General features: G+C 42.0%; 1 protein-coding gene and 1 pseudogene across 16 annotated transcripts in view; both read left to right on the top strand.

Annotated features, from left to right (window-relative positions):
- Positions 1-22,102, top strand: part of kiaa1109 (KIAA1109 ortholog) — a 187,462-nt gene that overhangs the window by 58,744 nt on the left and 106,616 nt on the right. For 13 of the 16 annotated variants that reach the window (XR_009798533.1, XM_061844548.1, XM_061844541.1 and 10 more), the window contains 11 exons: positions 4,361-4,480; positions 4,675-5,006; positions 5,132-5,382; positions 5,665-5,905; positions 6,036-6,527; positions 12,399-12,672; positions 17,221-17,358; positions 17,450-17,520; positions 18,757-18,930; positions 19,212-19,332; positions 19,433-19,633. Coding sequence is in view for 15 of the 16 variants with exons in the window: in XM_061844548.1 (XP_061700532.1) it covers positions 4,361-4,480; positions 4,675-5,006; positions 5,132-5,382; positions 5,665-5,905; positions 6,036-6,527; positions 12,399-12,672; positions 17,221-17,358; positions 17,450-17,520; positions 18,757-18,930; positions 19,212-19,332; positions 19,433-19,633 (2,415 nt within the window). In the remaining variant the exon portion in view is untranslated. The remainder of the gene's footprint in view (positions 1-4,360; positions 4,481-4,674; positions 5,007-5,131; positions 5,383-5,664; positions 5,906-6,035; positions 6,528-12,398; positions 12,673-17,220; positions 17,359-17,449; positions 17,521-18,756; positions 18,931-19,211; positions 19,333-19,432; positions 19,634-22,102) is intronic. The other 3 variants (XM_061844547.1, XM_061844543.1, XM_061844540.1) reach the window with 3 other exon arrangements.
- Positions 8,238-8,356, top strand: LOC133513872 (5S ribosomal RNA; annotated as a pseudogene).

The following is a 22,102-nucleotide window of genomic DNA, read 5'->3' as shown; positions in this document are numbered from 1 at the left end:
AGAGCCACACAGCCAGTTGCCAGTGTAGTTGCAACAAGCCGTACAAATATAGCATGCATGTTTTACAATAATACATAACTGTTATAATGTTGAGTGTCAGTGCCCTCATAGTTGCCAGAATGTGTATGAGAGATGAATGTCGCCATTTATGTTCTGTGTTGAGTGAATGGAACCCTCTTTGAACCTATAGTGTGTGTGTGTGTGTGTGGGGGGGGGGGGGGATGAAGTCAGCCACCAATTGTGTTAGTTCTCCCCGTTAGAAAGGTGAGAGATGCCTGTACTTTTCATGAAAGGTTTTCCTCACCTATGAGAGACATGAAGAAAAAAAATCTCAAATCACTGTCTGAATTTTACATTTTACAGGGCTAATGTCATGAAATGGATGATTTTTAGTATGTTATTAATGAAAAAACGTCTGCTAATATGGGCCCATGCGTTTTTTCACCACAAAACATGATTTTGGCGTCTCCAGCTTTTTGTAACTCCCGCCATGAAAATCCTCTCGAGGGATTTGTTTTCGAGAAGAAGCAGGAAGTGACGTAAAGGACAGCGGTGCCCCCAAGTGAACTAGTTTGTTTCCATTAGTTTTACCTCTGGGAAGGAAGCTCGTTGTTCCTTTGTGTTAGCCAAAATGCCGGTTCATTGCATTGCTGGACATTGCTTGAACACTCGGGAGAATGGATTTACCCTTCATAAGTTTGCAAGAGACCCGGTTCGTCGTGAAAAATGTATTGCACGAGTGCAGAGGACGAGAGCTTTGTGGGTTCCAAATAATAAGTGGGTGTGTGTGTAATCGGTCTCTCATAAGGTAACAAAAGATCCGGGTATGAAATATATTGATGTGTGCGTTGGACGGCGTCGGGCTGCTGCGCGGACGGCGGCGAATCTGAAGAACCCAGCCAAGAATGCCTCACTTAGCCGCGTGCGCGCAGTCAACCGCCCCAGCTCGACTGTGTTGTTCATCGCATACTGCCGCGTCTATGAACAACCCCCTAAAGCAGCAACGCTCGGGTCCGTCATAAGCCACACCGGCCGGCTGCGATGAGCCGCGATGGCTCATCTCCGCCGCGGAAGTGGATCGGTCGGGGATGCGGTTTGGCCGTGATCGCATATCATCTGAATAGGGCTCGAAACAATAGTGTAATATTGCCCCGAGGGCCGAAACAATAATGTAATATTGGCCCGGTAACTTCACTCGGTTGTGTGGTGTTGTCCTTTTCGAAAAGAGCTTCCGTGTCAGAAGGGGCGTGTTTGTCTCCCATAGTTAGGGTGCACAGCATGTTTTCATTGGAGAATGTCCGAGTGACGTCACGGACGGAGGATGCAGCCAATATGGCAACCACTTGGATATCGTAGAATGACACTTCTGCATCTTTGCACATGGATGACGCGCTCTCCACCTACATTTATTTTTTCGTATAGACATTGAAGTGAATAATGTCATATGTATTTTTCATTACAATATCTATTTTAGAATGTTTATAGGATGACACTTGGGCTTTAAGGTGCAGAATAAGTATTTGGTCATCTACAAACAACCAAGATTTCTGGTTGGTCACAGACTCATAGGTAAGGTTTACCACTGATGAAAATTACAGGCATCTACCATCTTTTTATGTGGCAGAACTTGCACATTTTTTTTCACTAGACCAGAAAAGATTGCAGACACATTGTGGCTGGCGAGTTTCAGCAACTGTTTTTCTTTCTGGAATTAGCTATGGCCAAAACACTTGTTTTTAGTTTAAAGTGGCTAACATTAATCAGGATCCCTCACTGCATCATGGCAGTGGTCTATTTCATCCTGGTCTCTCTCCTGTAAAATTTGTAAATCCACCCTTGCTGGCTGGGAACTTCTGCTTCAAAAGCCAGCCCCGAGTTAGCAATAGTTGGCGAGCTCTCGGCATCAATCTGCCACGATGTATCAAAATGAGTCACATTTCCAATTCATCTGACGCACTCACAGTCTTCCATGAACATTCATGAAGCTCCTCAGGCACAGCCATTAAATGTTTAGTTCCACGGAGATTATCGTCTTGGGGAGAGCTCAACAACAGTTACTAACGTGCTAAGTCAAGATGGCAGTGGATTTAAGGACGTTATATGGCTTCATGACATTGCTGCTCGTCAGGATTAAATGCATGTTGTTATTTGATTTGTTTTCATTCAATGTGTAATATATAATTCAGGATTTGTTTTTTCAAGCAGACTTGCGAGTGAATCCTAAACACCACTCACCTGTTTGATGTGTTAAAAAAATATATCCACCTGTCTTTTACTTCACCCACTTGACATGTCCGCTCCTCCATGTGGTTGTGACTTGTTGTGAGTGTATCAATCAATGCTTGAGGAAGACTGCTTTATAGAGACAAACAACTTAACTACTTCCCAATGCGGATTCACCCTTAAAGTTAATACACTCACTGTAATTTGACTGGCATGTACGCAGCAGCGCGCCATCGCAATCACAAATCTGCAGTTGAGCACGAAAAATCACGTGTGTAAAATTTTTTACAAGTAGAAATACATCGATATTGAAAGACGTTGCTTGTTTTGTGTAGTCTTGACCATTGTTCCCTCTAAGATGCTGCACTGCGCAATTGACCCCTCCGTACAGGGCACTTAACCACGCCTCCTGAAGTTACGTCACCCCACGCTTGCTAACCTCAGACAAAGAATTAGCAAAAATGGCGTCGCAGGAAGAAAAGACGAGAGCGAAATTGGCGGATTTACCAGCTGATTTTTTTACTCGCATTCTTACCGAATAGTGAAATATCATTGAAGAGCAGACAGCAGGGCTTCAAGTATTTCAGCCAGGGGTATTTCAATGGTATTTCCATGCATATCGACGGAGAAACCATCGATATTAGCGCGAGATCTTTCCGGAGTCAGAGGAAGACCGAGAAGCCACATAATATAATATATTATAACCCAAAGACGAATTCGTCATTGACAGTTTCCTATTTTCGTGTTACCAATCACACTTGTGTGCAGAATCTGTATGTGTATCTGTATAGCTGTTTGTGAACCGCTGTATGAAGGAAAAGAAGAAGGCGAGGCTTGATTTACGAGTTGTTTTCTTTGTGTAACGTCACACGCTCCCCTCAATAATTATTCTTGAATTAGTGCCGAACCTACGTAAGTCCCGACCGAGTACGATGATCACTACTTTAGTGTCCTCAAACATCCTTCCTTCAGTCTTGGTGTCTCGGTGCACGTCAAAGGCTTTTAGGACTCGTTAGTCCGGTTTAGCTTAGCTCGCTAGCCGCCAACAAAGAGACACGTTTGTGCAGTCAGGTCCTCGCAAAGTATCGCTCAACACAGATCAAGTGTGTCAATCATTCACACGTAGCTATGTTATGCAAGTGAAGAACTGCTAATTCATTTATATGAGACATGGATTGAAAATCAAATATAGGGCATACCTTCGTGCAAACATAGTCCGGTTTAGCTTAGCTCACTAGCCGGCAACAAAGACACACGTTTGTGCAGTCAGATCATCGCAAAATATCGCTCAACACAGATCGAGTGTGTCAATCATTCACACGTAGCTATGTTATGCAAGCGAAGAACTGCTAATTCATTCATATAAGACATGTATTGAAAATCAAACATAGGGTTTACCTTTGTACAAACATATCTGTTCCAGTTGATTTTAGATGGATTCAGTTGATCATGCGATCTTCCACAAAGTTTAATCCATCGAAAACATTTTTCGTACTCTGTCTTCGGTTTTGGAAAGGGTACGAATTGAACTCCACCAACTAGCCTATCAGGATACCTGTCATCAGTATTACAAAGTCCGTGACTACACCTCTTAACCATATCTATTGTTAAGGAACCCAAATAGGTGATAAAACGCTAACAAAAGCTATACTGGACCATGCGACTTTTTCTGAGGTAACGCCAACAAGGGGCGTGGTTTATGCAAATCTCTGGCCTCTGATTGGTCAGAGACACGGATGACGCAATTTCTACGCAGGGGTCAATTGCGCACTTGTCGCACACTCGGCGCACATGAAAACCGATCCAGTGCGGTGAACCACAACCTAACGTGTTGTTTTTTTTTAACATGGAAACACACAGCCTCAATGTACAACGAGCTGTGCTCAGCCTACTTCTACTTCCTAGTTTACCTGACACCGCTCCCCTCCGCTGTTAAAGGGGTACACTCATAACTACAAACAGAACACACACCTAAAACTTTACAGTATATCTGCGGGCATGACTGGTGGATCACACACGTAACTTTATATCTGTGGGCATGACTGACCGACCACACCCGTACATTTTTCAAATGTGAGTGACTGTTAATAGGTCTTTGTCTTAACCCCTGTAATCCAACTATGTTGTTATGTTTTAGTTAACTTGCTTGCCCGGTCACTGTCGAACGTCAGAGGAGCTCAAGTACACCATGACGCGACTGGCCATGGATGGAGTGGACCTGTTCATTGTTGAACATGGCTGCGCTGCTAACGTCAAAGTATTTAGCCCCTCACTTATTATTTTATTAAATTTGAAAATCTACCATCGATGTCCAATGTCACACATCTTTAAAATTTGTTTTACTTTGCATAAAAGAGAACTATATTTTGAAGAAGTTGCAGTGTCCCAATATTTTATTATAACCACTACAAATACTGTATCTGTCATTGTAAAATATGCTGCTTTTCTCAGACAGGCTTTTTACGTGTGGCCAACTGCAACCTACATAATCAGGCAGTGGGAGAGGGCATCAGCGCTGTGGTGCAAGACCTAAACATTCAACAGTACATCGAGCAGCAGCAGCACAGTGAGACGAGCAGGCTGCTGCCAGCTGGGCAGGGGCAAGGTCCAGGTCAGCCACTCAGTCTCTGCCAGCCCCTGGTGATGAGACGCTCTGTCTGGCTGGAGGCGGGTTCAGTCAACCTGAACCTCATCACTGCGGACATTGCCCTGGCTGCAGACCACTCAGCCAAATGTGAAGTTCAGAGGCAATTTCTGGAACTACATGACACGCAGACCAAAAGGTACATAAACACAATCTCTCAATTGCTCGTTGCCTGCCAAGTGCAGCCTTTAAAGATTGGACTATTGTTATTGTTGTTTTGTAGTGGATTACTATTTGAAGTGTTTACCCCATCCTTCTTTCAAGACTCTGGTTCCTGTGGCCTGAAGAAGCTGGCATTAGAAACAAGCGGAGCAGGAATCGCTGTGGCTGCCTTGGAGGCTGCAGGTTTTTTGGAGGAACCAATATGGGCGTGGACTTCTTCAAATTGGAAGAGATGACACCCTCTTCCTCATCTGCATTCTCTTCCTCTAGCACTGAGTCAGATATGTGTTATGGGCAGTCTTTGCTTCAACCTGGATTGTGGATTATGACCAAAGAAACACCCAAAGTGGATGGTAGGAATTTATTAAATTAAATATGATAAGTAAAGACTCATGGCCTGCTCTCGTAGGTTCAGAAATATTGTAAACTCGAAGAAAAGGCTATTTATGTTTACTTGAATTGTATTTGTCTATTTACATTTGTCTGATGATCTTCATCATTAAAGTGGTGAAACTGCAAATAAATAAAAATTTGAGAATCGGGCCAAAACCTTTTTTCAGTTTTACGGGTAATGGGCCTTGTTTTCCAGTTGCATGCAAATCAGTGGATTTTTTTTTTTTTTTTTTTTTTTCCAGGAAGGGTTGTTGGACTGAAAACTGATACACATTCACCCTGCCTCCCTCCTGAGGTGCCTGAGAGGCGTGGTCAACAGCACCTTAGTCTCCAGGTGCCCCAATGCTCTCACAGCTCTGCCTCCTCCTCTGAGGAGAATAGTTCCTGCAGTGCGGCCTTACCCCTACTGGCTGGAGAAAGGGATACCCCCTCGCCAAGTGTGGAACAACGCATGTTTCTTGTGAATGGAAAAAGTCCTGTTGAGTGAGTAGCCTGGAGAATGCTTTTGTTTGTGATGTTTAAAGAAGATATAATATTTGATCAATTTTACCACCGCAGTGTGATTTCCCGCTTTACGCATAAAATGTGCCACTTGTGCTTGTGTCTCCTACAGTACTTTCCGTGATATTCCGGAGGGCTCACCCATTTCACCTAACAACTCCCAGGAACGCACCTCAGTGCGCTCACCTCTTTGCTCTCCCCTCAAGCGCCAGTCCTCAGTACACTCTAGTCGATTAGGCAGTACTAAGAGCTTGTCAGCTGCTGTATTCAATGACAGACCTCCCCCAGTGCTGTCTGGGGGTGTCCAGTTCAGCGGTGATGTTTCCCGCAGTGACGAAAACGTTCTGGATTCACCACGTCAGCGTCGAAGCTATGGCTCGTTCCCCTTTACACCCTCAGCAGACTCCAACACCTTCCATCAGTACCGATCTGCAGACTCTAGTATGTCGGTTGCTGACAGCGAAGTCTACTTCTCTGCCGCTGAAGAGTTTGAGCCGATCAGCAGCGCTGATGAAGGTCCAGGGACATACCCGGGGCGGAAAAAGAGGAGAAGGCAACAGATGCAGCCACCGCCACAGCCTCCTTATTACATGGAGAACTACAGGTCAGCTCCATCCTATAATTAAAAGTATTGTAATCTTCTCTAATACTTGCTTCAGTGGTGCTTTTCAGGAAGCGGAGAAAATGAAAGACCAAGGTTAAGTATTGAGTCAGGACGTTTTTCACCTTCACCTTCAAATTTCACCCGTGAGAGCAGTTGAATCATTAAAATTTGACTGTAAAAAAACATTCCCAGGTTTTATATTTCATTAACTTACAGTTTGAGTACTTTCAAATTGGAAAACCTTGGATATCAGCAAGCCGCCCTTCTTCTTTTCATTTCAGCTTGTCCCATTAGGGTTCGCCACAGCGTGCCATCTTTTTCCATCTAAGCCTATTTCATGCATCTTCTTCTCTAACACCCACTGTCCTCATCTCCTCCCTAACAACATCCATCAACCTTTTCTTTGGTCTTCCTGTCACTCTTTTGCCTGGCAGCTCCATCCTCACCACCCTTCTACTAATATACTCACTCAGTCGCCTCTGAACATGTCCAAACCATCTAAGTCTGCTCACTCTAACCTTGTCTCCAAAACATCCAACTTTGGCTGTTCCTCTAATGAGCTCATTTCTAATCCTATCCAACCTGTTCACTCCAAGCGAGAACCTCAGCATATCAGCAAGCCACCCTTATTAACTTGATAATAATTCATCCATTTTCTGTACTGCTTACTGCTTCTGTTCCTCACTAAGGTCGTGAACATGCTGGAGACTATCCTAGCTATCTTTGGGCGACCGTGGGGTACACCCTGAACCGGTCGCCAGCCAATCACAGAGCACATATAAACAAACAAGCATTGTCACTTACATTAGCATCTAAGGTCAATTTAGAGTCTTCAATCAACCTAAAACGCATATTTTGGAATTGTGGAGCAAACCAAAGCAGACACTGGGATAACATGGAAACTCCACAAAGCTGAGGCCGGGATCTTGAACCCCGGTCCTCAGATCTGTGAGCCAGATATGCTAACAGGTCGTGCACTGTTCCACCCAATGTTCCCTCTAAGCTGTGCAATTGTGCATTTGTCGCACACTCTCAGCACATAAGAAAACCTATCCGGTGCAGTGAACGCATTACAAATTAATTTGATATATAATGTTTTTTTTCCTGTATCATATTGCTGTGTAATTCGGTGAGTGACAGCTGTCCAGTAAATCATATTACGAAGCAAATACGCTACGCAACCAATCACGGGATTGACAGTACTTGCGCATGTGCTGTGCTTGTACACACTCCATAACAATAACAGTGCGGTGGAGTTTAGTAACACTAGTGCTAACCCCATATCATGGCGAAACGAGCAGGTAGTGAATGTGATGCATCGGCTTCCTAAACCAAAATAAAAAAGCACTGTGGTTCTTTTAAGATGGAATGGCTGTCGGAGTATGTGCAAATAGAAAAACAAGATCTTTAGTTTTTCCAGTGAGAAAAAGTACTCTGCCTAACATGTAGTGACGCTAAAGTTCTCAATGGAAGCTGGACTACCTCAAACAACACATTCAGCAGAAAAGTCATTTGAATGCTCTTGGAATTATACGAAGACTCAAGATGGGAAAAAGGATTGCTACATTATTGCGAGAGAGCGCAAACGACTGGGAGAAAAAGAACTAGCTGTCACACCCACACACACAAATCTTACCCTGAGCAAGTTCAATTTCTCAGACAATATTTTACCTGGCATTAAAATGAATGCATCAATGCTGTCAGTCCAACGCTCACGGCCATGCTACCCTGAGAACGCCCGATCTTGTCAGATATCGGAAGCTTAGCAGGTTTGGCCCTGATTAGTACTTGGATGGGAGACCGCCTGGCAATACCAGGTGCTGTAAGCTTCTCTCCCCGGCTAAATGCTGAGGGGTTGCGTCAGGAAGGGCATCTAGCGTAAAACTGTGCCAAACAAATATGCGCTCATCTAAGATGACGCGCTGTGGTGACCCCTAATGGGACAAGCCGAAAGGAAAAGAATAACAATGCTGTCAGTTCAAAAAATCCACAATCACATAGCACAGTATGTGAGTATACCAGAAAGCTGGCGAAGCAAAAACTAAGGCTTTGAATTTTTGAATTCAATCAATGAGACTATGTATAAGTTTAAAATGGACCCTGGCATACCCGAATAGTAGATGGGAGCACAGACATAACAGTACACAAAATGCTAGTCATTTATATCAAATTCAGGGAGGAAAATAATGTCAGCTATTAAACTTTGTAAGTTGGCCAAATGAGGTATATTAAAAGTAAACTAATGGAAATTGCTGTTGTAATTTGATTCTTTTAATAAACCATGAAACTTTCTATGATTCCAGGTGTGATACTGGTGTGTGGCCACAGTGAGCACTTCTAATGTTGCTCACAGTACTCAGTGAGCTTGTCTGTATGCCCAGACAGATGTAAAATTAGAGGGAACATTGGTGCCACCTGTGTGATGATATTGTTTTCCTTTCGGCTTGTCCCTTTCAGGGTCGCCACAGCGTATCATCTCAGATGAACGCATATATATGTTTGGCACAATTTTTACGCCGGATGCCCTTCCTGATGCAACCCTTCTTAGGGAGTGGAGGCCCCAGTGGGATACGAACCCACAACCCCTGGTTTACCAAACCAGTGCTCTAACCACGGGGGCCTCACCTGTATGTTGAATGCATAATACATAGCTTATCCTCGCAATAGTCATGGTCGTGGCTGGGTCTTTCAACATGACAATAACCCGAAGCACACAGCCAGGAAAACCAAGGAATAACTGTGTAAGAAGCGTATCAAGATTCTGGCATAGGCTAGCCGGTCTCCAGACCTAAACCCAAGAGAAAATCTTTGGAGGGAGCTGAAACTCTGTGTTTCTCAGCGACAGCCCAGAAATCTGTCTGATCTAGAGAAGATCTGTGTGGAAGAGTGGTCCAAAATCCTTCCTGTAGTGTGTACAAACCTGGTGAACAACAACAGGAAATGTTTGACCTCTATAATTGCAAACAAAGGCTACTGTACCAAATATTAACATTGGTTTTCTCAACTGTTTAAATACTTATTTGCAGCTGTGTCACACAAATAAATCATTAAAAAAAAATCATACATTGTGATTTCTTGTTTTTTCTTTCTCGATTATCTTTCTCACAGTGGACATGCACTTACGATGAAAATTTGAAACCCCTCCATGATTTCTAAGTGGGAGAACGTGCAATATAGCAGGGTGTTCAAATACTTATTTTATTCACCGTAAATAAGGGTTCGCAAGGGGAATTTCATATTATGGCCATATTGCTGATTGATACCAATTGTGACTAGGTGTCAAGGAAAACAAGGATATAATGCAATTTATGTGAATTGATATTACAAAATGTTTCATAGTCCCATTCAGTCAATTTTTTTTTAGTCCATTAATATGTTTAGCTTTAAATTTTTGGTCAGAACTCCCCAAAATATCCTCTTTCAAGCTACCGGCAATTGATCTTTTCCATGTCACATTTGAGATGACCAGATGTTTTTATTATAAAACATGCAAATAATCTTTGTGCGGATTAAATTGCTCGTCTTCCCCACATTAGATGTAAAAAAACAGCTTGGCTTGATTGGTCCATATGATTAAGTCTGCTTTGCAACGAAGTTTGGTAGAGCCGTATTCATAGCGACGTCACATCATCCAATGCAACGGTCAGACTCAGGCACTTCGCAAGAGTTTGATCACAGGGTTATTTATTCACATTGAACATACATCCACTTCATTTGCACCAAATTAATGAGCTCCTCCCACTTCTGTCCTCTTTAGCTGGTCATCAGCTTGGTCGCATCCAATAGTGATGTGTTGTAAGGGGCCCCGGATAGTGCATCAATTCACCTTGGCTAGTTCCATTTGTTTTTTTTTTTTTTGTTTTTTTTCCTTTCAGGTCTACTTACCATTGTAGTCGCGTGACTCATGCGGCCCAGCGGGAAGGTAGTCCCCCGTTACTACCATTGTTAAGCACTGTTCACCAAGTATTGGACTGTTGGCACACTAACCGGGAACATGAGCTTAATGGGATGTGGGCGAAAAACATGAGAGGGATATTTTGAGTTTAGTCAGGTTTTCCACTCCCATTCATTGGATCTGAACCTACCACAAAACTTCTTGCAGCCAAATGTTCTTGGTATATCCCGGCCTTTTGTTTTTCTATGATTGTGAAGCACAATTCACCAAGCGTTAGCTTGCTTACCCAACTAATACGTAATGTGATCTGAAAGGGGAAGCGGGTGAAAATTCTATAAGAGAGAAAATCTTTTGAGGTTATGCTCAGTAGTGTGAAGATGATTGCTTTTGATAATGAATGCAAGCCACTCTTATTTCATCCACTGTCACGGAAATGCTGTGCTGCCGTTCAACTGAGTAGAGTCACTGGGTACCATTGAATAGTAATTGACAGAACTACATCACACTCCCAGCGATTTGAAATCCACCTTTTTTGCAGGCCATATGGCGTTTGTTGACGTTTGCATTCAATTGTCACACTGCATACAGTTCTGTCCAGAAATATTTGAACGTCATGGTTAATTCCTGTTTTTGTTGTATATGAAAGACATTTGGGTTTCAGCTCAAAAGATGAATGAGACAAAAGGTCAGAATTCCTACTTTCATTACATTATTCACATCTAGATGTATTCAACCGAGACGTTATTCACATCTAGGTGTATTCAACCGAGACTGACCACCTTTTATTTGAATCCACCCACTTTTCAAGTGAGCAAAGGTATTGGAAACATGGTGAAATGAACTTAAAGTTAATGACATTTAATATTTGGTGGCATCACGCTTACTTGCAATAACTGAATCAATCCTGTGACCCAGTGATTTCATCAGACCTGCATTCCTCATTTGAAATGCTTTTCCAGGACTTTACTGGAGCATCATTCAGTTCTTGTTTTGTTTCTGGGGGTTTCACCCTTCCGTCTCCTCTTCAGGATGTAAAATGCATACTCAATTGGGTCTAATACCTTCCACTTTTCCCCTTTGATAAAGTCCCCTGTTGTGTTGACAGCGTGTTTTGGGCCGTTGTCTTGTTGCATGATGAAGCTTCTCCCAATTAGTTTGAATGAATTTTTTTTAAGTGAAAGACAAAACTGTTCGGCAACCTTCACAGGGCTGAAGTGAATGTATCATAATCCAATTTTCAAAGGAGACTTTGAGAGAAGAAATATCCAAGCCATAACAAAAGATGCAAACAAGGAGCAAAAATAATCAAAAGGCTAGATTGGATTTTGCAAAGTACAGCGATAAGGCACAAAACCTTTGGAACAAACTTTTCTGGACTGGACAAAATTAACCTTGACCAAATGTATGAAGAAAGACGGGATCTCCTTAAACATGTGAACATGTCTTTTTTAAAATATATATAATATAACTCATGATGGTAGCAACGGAATTTTGAAAACCATTACAAAATAATTTTGTCTGGCAATATGCAAACAATGCATCCAAACTAATTGGGAAATGCTTCATCATGCAACAAGACAACCCAAAACACTGCAACACAATAAAGGAGTTCATCAGGGGAAAAAGTGGAAGGTGGAAGCAAAGCGGAACACTGGCCAAGTCAATCACTGGACCCTAACCCAATAGAGCATGTGTTTTACCTTCTGAAGAGGAGATTGAAGAGAGAAAAATCAACCTGTTGCTCCACTCGTCACATTTTTAAGTCTTCTACTTGAGTGCTTGCCTTTCATTTAAATTGATATCTGCTACATATGTGATGAGACTGTGATGACAGCAGATGTTAATTTGTTGAATAAATAAGTACTTAAGTAATAGTAATTAATTACATTTTGATCAAAATTGGGCAGTCATACATCTTAATAAATTAAACTTGTTACCAAGTTAACTTTATGCTTAAATACTTTCATCTTGCTTAGCCGGAGCTCCATCTACCACAGTGTTGAAGGTCCTCTCACTTATGTCCTCAACGGGGAGCTTATTACTGAACCCCGCCCTCTGCCTCTGCCGCCAACGCTACCCCCATTGCCTTCCCAACCTCTGCCAAGCCACATATCTCAGGCCTCCTTTGTATCTGCCCTGGCCATGGAGGACGAGAGTTCAGTGGAAGCCGAAAAGACTGCAGAGCCTGGCCCAGTAACAAGACAACCCCATGTGATGGCTTGCTACCAGAACTACCTGGCCCACTATCAGGTGAAATGTTCATCACCAATAATTGTCATGCCTCCTTAAAATACTGATTATATTCTGCATTAAGATTCTGATTTGAACAACTTTATTGTGCCTAGTTCAGGCAATTTATTTGCAATTTCCAGGTCCGAGCACACATTCAACCTTAACAAACACCAAATAAAAAGGGCATCAAAGACATTGTAAATAGGATAGAAAGTTGTGATAAATCTGGAGTGCTGAATTACACATCCCAAAACTGTGCAAGGGATTTTTTTCAATATTTGAAGATCCATTTTTGCAGGTTAGTTAGGCCATAGGTGATAGTCTTGTAATATTCAAAAGAAAATGTCGAAAACAACAAATCTGAAATAAAATATAGATTTGAATTTCATCCATCCATCCATTTTTTTTGTAACACTTATCCTCAGCAGGTTTGTGGGTATGCAGGACCCTATCCCAGCTGACTCTGCATAATAGATAGGGTACACCCTGATCTGGTCATCAGCCAATTGCAGGGCGCATACAAACAATGATTACATTTGCATGCTCACCTATGGACAAAATGCATTACTGTGTGTCAATGCCAAAATGTGAAGTTAATGCCTTATTACATTTGTCTAAAATGCGAGTGTGCATGCTTGGAAAGTGGTGATGTCACATCAATTTGTGCTAAAGTTGTAATTTACACTAGTCATCTAAATAATTGATGAGATTCATGTATTTTATGCTTGTTTCAGAGAGAGTGCTGTGAATAATAACTTCATAACATTTACACAGTTATTACTCTGCAAGCCAAAGCATACAAGCTCTGGAAATATCTTAGCAATCGATATGTCATTTTTGCACATTCAAATTAAATTTATCTGGTACATACACACGAAAAACTAAGATGCATGTTCCGCCTCTAAAGCCACTTTGACCTCACATACACAACCAATGGTCTGCAAACTGTAAACTATAGATGAGCAGCAAAAGACTTATAGTCAAATAAAAGAGTATGGTAAATGAAAATAATTATTTTAAAATGTGTGTTGTTAACCTTAAGCAGCCACTGCGTGCTTCCTTGTGTTGTGGCTCATTTTACTGTTCTGTCTCCTGAGAAAAACATTTCATTGACATTAACATGACAATTCAATTTATTAAGGTAAAAAAAAAACCTTTCTGACTCTCTGTGAATAGATAATTGCTCCCTGAGCCTAATAACGGGTTGTGCCACCCTTGGTAGCGATAACTGAAATCAAGCCTTTGCGATAAGTAGTGATGAGTCTTTCACATCACTCTGGAGGGATGTTGTCTCACTCTTCTTTGCAGAATTGTTTCAACCCCGCCATATTGGAGCGTTTTCTACCAAGAACTGCTCATTTAAGCTCACATTGGAGCATCTCAATTGGATTTAAGGCCAGACTTTGACATGGTCATTCATTCCAAAACCTTAATTTTGTTTTTATTTAGCCATTCACAGTTGGACTTGCTGGTGTGTTTCGGATCATTGTCCTGCTGCATGAACACATGAGTTTGATGGCCCAAACTGATGGCCAGATGTCAAGATTCTATTTCTTTTCCTTTCAGCTGGTCCCGTTAGGGGTCGCCACATTATGTCATCTTTTTCCATCCAAGTCTATCTCCTGCATCTTCCTCTCTTAACACCAACTGCCCTGTCTTCCCTCACAACATTCATCAACCTTCTCTTTGGTCTTCCTCTCACTCCTTTGCCTGGCAGTTCAATCCTCACCACCCTAATACCAATATACTCACTCTCTTGCCTCTGGACATGTCTAAACCATCAAAGTCTGCGCTCTCTAACTTTGTCTCCAAAACATCCAACTTTGGCTGTCCCTCTAAAAAGCTCATTTCTAATCCTATCCAATCTGTTCACGCCAAGCGAGAACCTCAGCATCTTCATGTCTGCTACCTCCAGTTCTGCTCCCGTTGTCTCTTCAGTGCCACAGTCTCTAATCCGTACATCATGGCTGACCTCACCAGTCTTCTATAAACTTTGCCCTTCATCCTAGCAGAGACTCTTCTGTCATATAACACACCAGACACCTTCCACCACCTATTCCAACTTACTTTGACCTGTTTCTTCACTTCCTTACCACACTCACCATTGCTATGGATTGTTAACCCCAAGTATTTGAAGTTATCCACCCTCGTTATCTCTTCTCCCTGGAGCCTCACTCTTCCCCCTCTACTACTCTCATTCACGTACATATGTTCTGTTTTACTTCAGCTAATCTTCATTCCTCTCCTTCCCATGCCTCCATCTTTCCATTTTTTTCCTCCACTTGCTCCCCGCTGTCACTGCATATCACAATGTCATTTGTGAACATCATGGGCCAAGGGGATTCCAGTCTAACTTCATCTGTCAGCCTATCCATTACTACGGCAAACAGGAAAGGTCTCAGAGCTGATCCCTGATGCACTCCCACCTCCACCTTAAATTAATATTATAATTATTAATATTAGTAGTAGTAGTAGTACTAGTAGTAGTAGTAGTAGTAGTACTATACAAGTTAAAATAATTTAGAATGGTGGTATGAATAATTTTAAAAAAATAATTAAAAAAAACATAATTCTATTAATAGGTTAACTAACTTTTTTCCTCTATAATTCCCACAGCACTGCACATCACATTTGTTCTTAAAAATGGGAACTACCACACTTCTCGATTTTTTTTTTTTTTTCAGGCATCTTCTCACCTGCTAGAATTCTATTCAATAACTTCGTCAAAAACTCCACAGCCACCCCTCCAAATTGCTTCCATACCTCCACAGGGATGTCATCAGGACCAACTGCCTTTCGATTCTTCATCCTCCTTAGTGCCTTTCTAATTTACCCCTTACTAAGTCACTTCCTGATCCTTCACACTTGCCTCTTCTACTCTTCCTTCTCTTTCGTTTTCTTCATTCATCAACTTCTCAAAGTATTCTATCTATCTATCTATCTATCTATCTATCTATCTATCTATCTATCTATCTATCTATCTATCTATCTATCTATCTATCTATCTATCTATCTATCTATCTATCTATCTATCTATCTATCTATCTATCTATCTATCTATCTATCTATCTATCCCAACCACCAGTCATTCTACACATGACCATCCTATGCTGTCGAGCTAGCTCCACTATCCCCTACCTATACCTTACAGTCAGTAACCTTCAGATTATATCATGTGCACAAAATATAATATGGGTGCTTCTACCTCCGCTCTTGTAGGTCACTCAATGTTCCTGCCTTGGAAAAAAGTGTTCACTACTGGCATTTCCATCCTTTTTGCAAAGTCCACCACCATTTGTCCCTCAAAGTTCCTTTCTTGGATTGCGTACTTAGCCATCACTTCTTCATCCCCCCGTTTCCTTCACCAACATGTCCTTTGCAGTCTGCACCAATCAAAACTCTCTATCTGGGATGCTCAGAACTACTTAATGTACTTCCTTCAAGAATTCATTTTTCAACTCCAGGTCACATCCTACCTGTGGGGCATCGCCGCTAATCACATTATTCATAACACACTGAATTTCAAATTTTGGCGTCATCACTCGATCTGATACTCTTTTCACCTTTAAGACATTCTTAGCCAGCTCTCCCTTGAAAATAACCCCTACTCCATTTCTCTTCCATCTACTCCATGGTAAAATATTTCAAACGCTGCCACTAAACTTCTAGCCTTACTACCTTTCCATCTGGTCTCTTTTTTCTCATCATGTCAACCAACCCTTGAGTCGTAGTCCCAACATTCAAAGTCCCTACACTCAGTCGTAGGATCTGCGCATTCCTCTCTATCTTCTACTGATGAATCAGGTTTCCTCCTCTTCTTTGTCTTCGACGCACAGTAGCTGAATTTCCGCCGACGCCCTGCAGGTTAACTGTGCCGGGGGGCGGGCGTTGTTAACCCAGGCCATGACCGAGCCGGTATGGGATTCTTTAGATGAACGCTCATATTTGTTTGCCACAGTTTTAGGTTGGATGCCCTTCCTGACGCAACCCTCTGCATTTATCCGGGCTGTGGACCGGCCTACAGATTACACTGGCTTGTGCCCCCATAGGGTTGGATTGTCAAGATGTTTTTGAGTAAATGTGAGATTAGCCCATGTACTCTTTGCTGACAGCAGTGATTTTTCCTGATGCCGTTTTTAGCCAGTATCTTTCTTATGGTAGAGTCATGAACACTGACCATAACTGAAGCCAGCGAAGCCTCAGGTCTTTACATGTTGTTTGAGGTTACCTCCTGGATGAGTCGTCATTGTACTCTTTGAGTAATGTTAGTTAGTTGCCACTCCTGGGAAGGTTTGCCACTTTTTCCAGCTTTCTCCATTTGTTGATAGTAGCTCTGACAATGGTTTGCTAGAGCCTCAAAGCCTTGGAAATGGATTTGTAACCTTTTCCAGACTTACCTTTCCCAAATTTGTGTTTAGTCAGTGATTTTTTTTGATTGTACAAGGTGGTGAATACTTTTGCACAGAGGGTCAAAATCAGGTGGATATGTTATAGATATATATGGAATATGATCCACCTATAATCTCCCTGTTTTATATGTGTATTATTTGTTCCATTTCCTTTAAGGTGTCGAATTGGTCTGTCAAGCAGCCCAACAATAAGAGGACCTCCAAATCTTCTCTACATCGTCCCTTAGATCTTGACACACCCACAAGTGAAGAAAGCTCAGCATCCTTTGACCAGCTCTCTGTTCCAAGCTTTAAGGTGTTTTTTTTTTTTCAAATCCCATCAGGATAGTCAATTCAACGTAATTTAAATGTACACTGATAAATTAATACTGATAAAACTATTTCAGGTAATAAAACATGGCCTCTCAGCCACTTCACTGTTAGATAGAGGACTTCAGCTCATGGGTGATAACAACAGGTATTTAAGCCACTTTTTGCGTTTTTATGTGTGTCCTTTTTGGCTGTTAGATCAAGCAGAATGGAGAATATGCAACCCCTTCATGCCGGAACAATTTTACTGTGTCAAAGTGGAGTTTTTGTGCTTCCTCTGTGATTTCTTTCTGTTTAAATTTAAGTTTTATTGAGGATCAGAGTGAATCAGTCAAACAGAACAGAATTTTTCGAGGGGTGGTCCCACCGATGTGCTGGAACCTGTTCTAACACTCAGAGCCCCCCAACCCTACGTACGCCTCACCCCAGGAAACTTTGACATGAATATGTGCCCATTAGTATGTTAAGTGAGTGATTAAGAGACATGGCTCCAGCTGGTCAAACCCATCAGGCCGGACAACCACTGACGAAGAGGGCCATTACATGCAGACCTGCAGCATGATCCCAAGGACACTCCCGACACTTCTGCTGCCACCCTCTACCCACCCTTGAGTATGGGAGGTGGACTCCCCCCATAAAACAGACAGGGGTGAAACAAACAAACAAAAAAATGCATCGGGCCTCACAGCCCACAGGGGACATCTCCCCGCAACAAGAGGAGTCACGTGCAGAGGGATACACAAATGAAGAAAAGAGGAGGAAACCAGCTTGAGGAGCAACAAAAGTCCTCCTCCACCCACACCAGCAGCCAGAGCCGATGACCCAGGAGGACGCCAGCTACCACCACCCCAGCACCCACGGGACATGAGCGAGTCACCATCATACAGCCAGTTCTCCAAGAGACATCACCCCTGTCTTCCCATCCACCTATGCCTGAAATCGAGTGGAAAAAAAATGCTGGAACCGTGAACACAGGGATAAGAGAAGAAAATCCCCAGTCGATGCTTTTTTTTATCTCACCATGCAAAACCGATTTAAAATGTATGGGAAAAGAAAAAAATAAAATAAAATAAATAGTCCGACAAGAACAACTTTGAATACAGAATACAAAAGTCAAAATTATTTTTTCACCTTTAGGGAAGTATTCTTGGAATTGTCACAAGGCACCCTGCCAAGGCAAAGAAATTAAACTTCTAGATTTGACAAGTTAGGGAAAGGTGACCCGTTGTTTATGAATTGGTTATGTAATTGATTTTTGTAATTATTTAAGCCACTAATATTTTGGTATAATTGATAATATTCTGAAGCTTTCTCTCTGTCATCAGTAACATCCACTGATGTTATCTGTCCAAAAAAATAAAATGTGGATTTTGTTTTTCTCCAGCACGCCATATACTCCCCTGGATAAGAGAGCTATGGAGAATACTGATGAGGATACAACAACGGATGACTGGTCTCTTGAGCAGCCTCTAGCTCAAACCAGGACCACAGCCATAGTGGAGGTGAAGGGTGCCATTAATGTGGTGCTTACACCCCTTGTTGCAGAATCCTTGGACAGGTAGTAAAATTTGCTTTTGTAATGGTTTTGAAAATCATCTCAATAAAATGGAACTGATATAAAAGACGTCATTGCATATGAGTGGGAATATTTTATTGCTCATTACTTCCGAAAACCCCTTCAACAATTGGTCAGTGAGTTGTGACGAAGTCTTGAGTTTGCTTGGGATGTTGCCACTCTCGCTACTTACAAAGCACTTATTGCTATTAACTACTCCTGTAAAATGAAATTTTATGAAATGACTTACTATCCTGCAGTACATTGTTGTATTTTGGTTTCAGGTACATAGAGTCGATGGTCCATTTTGCCAGTATCCGTCATCCTGCTGCCATTCTAGATGACCTGCATGGAAAAGTTCTCAATGAAGCTTATCAGATCAGTAAATCTACAGTTACTGAATCTGTAAGTAAAACAAAGTATCCCTGCAAAGAGAAATCAAGATTTTCCGAATTACTATACTTCAACTATGGTTCTATCTGCTGAATTTCATAATTTAAGGTAGTTTTCAGCCCAGTATCTGCAGTCTCATTGTAGTGAATTTGGATCTACACAGAGCCAAGCAATCAAACAGGAGCCCAAGTTTTTCCAGACAGAGGGCATGATCCATGGCTCCCTCAATATCTCACATGGCCAAACAGACCCGTCTGTCAAACCAGATAATGTGAAAATCAAGGGCATCCAAGCAAATGTCTCAATCCCTAAGGTAAGACTCATGACCCCAAATTATGATAGGTACAACATTTTGGAAAATATAATTTCAGAATCAGAATCAGCTTTAATGGCAAAGTGTGTAAAAACACACGAGGAATTTTTCTCTGGCAGTCGGTGCTGCTCTGCTACAACATCCAAAACAAAGAACAAGGAACAACATAGCAACAAGAACAAAGGACAAGATACATTTCTGTTTATTGGAACTATTCTTTATAAGACGCGTAAGATGTAAAATATATCTAGACAAGTGTGTTAACGTTACATGTTCGAGGTTCCCGTGATAGACCAGTGCAATGTCAATTGTGGAAAGGGAGTAGTTTAAAATGATGAATTGTGCAGTCTACAAAATAAAAAAAAAAGTACTATATATATTATTGTTATTTTTTTTTTCTACTAATACTGAATGGACCAGCAGGATCTGAGTGAGTGACCTAACATGGCACAGGGCAGAAAAATACTAGGTCGCTGATCAAGTATTTAATGACTTAATTGCCAGAGGGAAAAAAACTGTTCAAATGCATGCTACTTTTGACTTTCATTGATCTATAGCACTTTCCCAACGGAAAGAACTGGAAGAGCTGGTGGCCAGGATGTGGAGGATCCAAAAGGATCCTGCCTGCTCTGGACCTAGTTTGCATTGCACAGAAGTCCTCAATAGTGGGTGCCGACAATCCATTCAGCGGTTTTGATCGTCCGTTGCAGTCTGAGTTTGTCCTTTTTTGTGGCGGCCCCAAACCAGACTATGATGGAGGTTCACAGTACCGATTTGATAACCGGTGTGTTGAACTGTCTCAGCAGCACTTGTGACACGCCGTGCTTCCTCGGAAGCTGCAAAAAGTACATCCTTTGCTGGGCTTTCTTGAGGATGGAGTTGATGTTTGTCCCCCATTTCAGGTCCTCTGACACAGTAATTCCCAAGAATTTGACGGTCTCGACGGTTGACACAAACAGTTGGACAGCGTCGGGGGCAGCGCCGGTGAAGGATGCCTCCTGAAGTTGATCGCACCAAAGCTCCAGTCTCACCACTTGTCAATACGCAACTCGCCGCCGTCTTTGATGAGTCCGATTACTGTGATGTCATCTGCGAACTTCAGGAGTTTGACAGTGAGATGCCACGAGGTGCAGTCATTCGTGTAGAGCGAGAAGAGCAGAGGGGAGAGGAAACAACCTTGGGGTTCTTCGGTGCTGATAGTGTGCATGGATGAGGTGATGTCCCCCAGCCTCAACTGCTTTGTCCTGCCTGTCAGGAAGTTGTAGATCCACCGGGTGATGGCAGGCGACACGCTGAGCTTGAGAAGTTTGGAGGAGAGGAGTTCAGGGATGATGGTGTTAAACGCAGAGTTGAAGTCCACAAACAGGATCCTCGCATAGGTACCCTCGCTGTCAAGATGTTCAAGGATGAAGTGCAGACCCATGTTGACGGCATCATCCGCAAATCTGTTGGGTCGATAGGCAAATGACAGTGGGTCCAGTTGGGGACCTATGACTCTCTTGAGGTGGTCCAGCACAAGGCGTTCAAAGGACTTCATGACCACAGATGTCAAGGGAACAGGCCTGTTGTCATTAAGACCTGAGACTGGGGCTTTTTGGGGGACTGTTGTAGCGTTTGAAGCAGGTTGGTACTTCACACAGTTGTAGAGATCATTTGAAGATCTTTGTGCAGACAGGAGTAAGTTGGTCTGCGCAGACTTTGAGGCAGGATGTGGACACAAGGTCTGGGCCTGGTGCTTTGTTGGTCTTTTGTTGTTTGTATCAAATTTGATCAACAACAACTATAGTCATCAGCATAGTAATTGTTTATGCATGTATGGGTATACTGTACATACATGTGTACTACATACATACATACATACATACATATATATATATGTATATATATATATATATATGTATATATATATATATATGTATATATATATATTATATATATATACATATATATGTATATATATATATATATATAATATATATATATATATATATATTATATATATATACATATATATGTATATATATGTATATATATATATATATATATATATATGTATATATGTATATATAGTATATATATATATATATATATATATATATATATATATGTATATATAATATATATATATATATATATATATATATATATGTATATATATATATATATATATGTGTGTGTGTGTGTGTGTGTGTGTGTATATAGTCGGCCAGGGTGGCTCATTTTCGGCGCAGAGGTGGCTTATCACGGAGCCCAGCCGGGCTGCTTTACGATGCTGTCGTCGCACACGGCTGAGTGTATCATTGTCGGCAGCGCTATTCAGAGCCGCTGCCGTCCGCGAGCCCGACGCAGCAGCCTTAGCCGAAGCCATTACCGACAGACGTGCCGCCTTGGCCGGGGTGGCTCATTTTTGGCGCCGAGGTGGCTTATCACAGAGTCCAGCCGGGCTGCTTTACGATGCTGTCGTCGCAC

The sequence above is a fragment of the Syngnathoides biaculeatus genome, chromosome 15 (genome assembly GCF_019802595.1).
Source record: "Syngnathoides biaculeatus isolate LvHL_M chromosome 15, ASM1980259v1, whole genome shotgun sequence".
NCBI lineage: Eukaryota > Metazoa > Chordata > Actinopteri > Syngnathiformes > Syngnathidae > Syngnathoides > Syngnathoides biaculeatus.
Note: the sequence above shows the minus strand (reverse complement) of the source record. Positions and strands in the feature narration are given on the sequence as shown.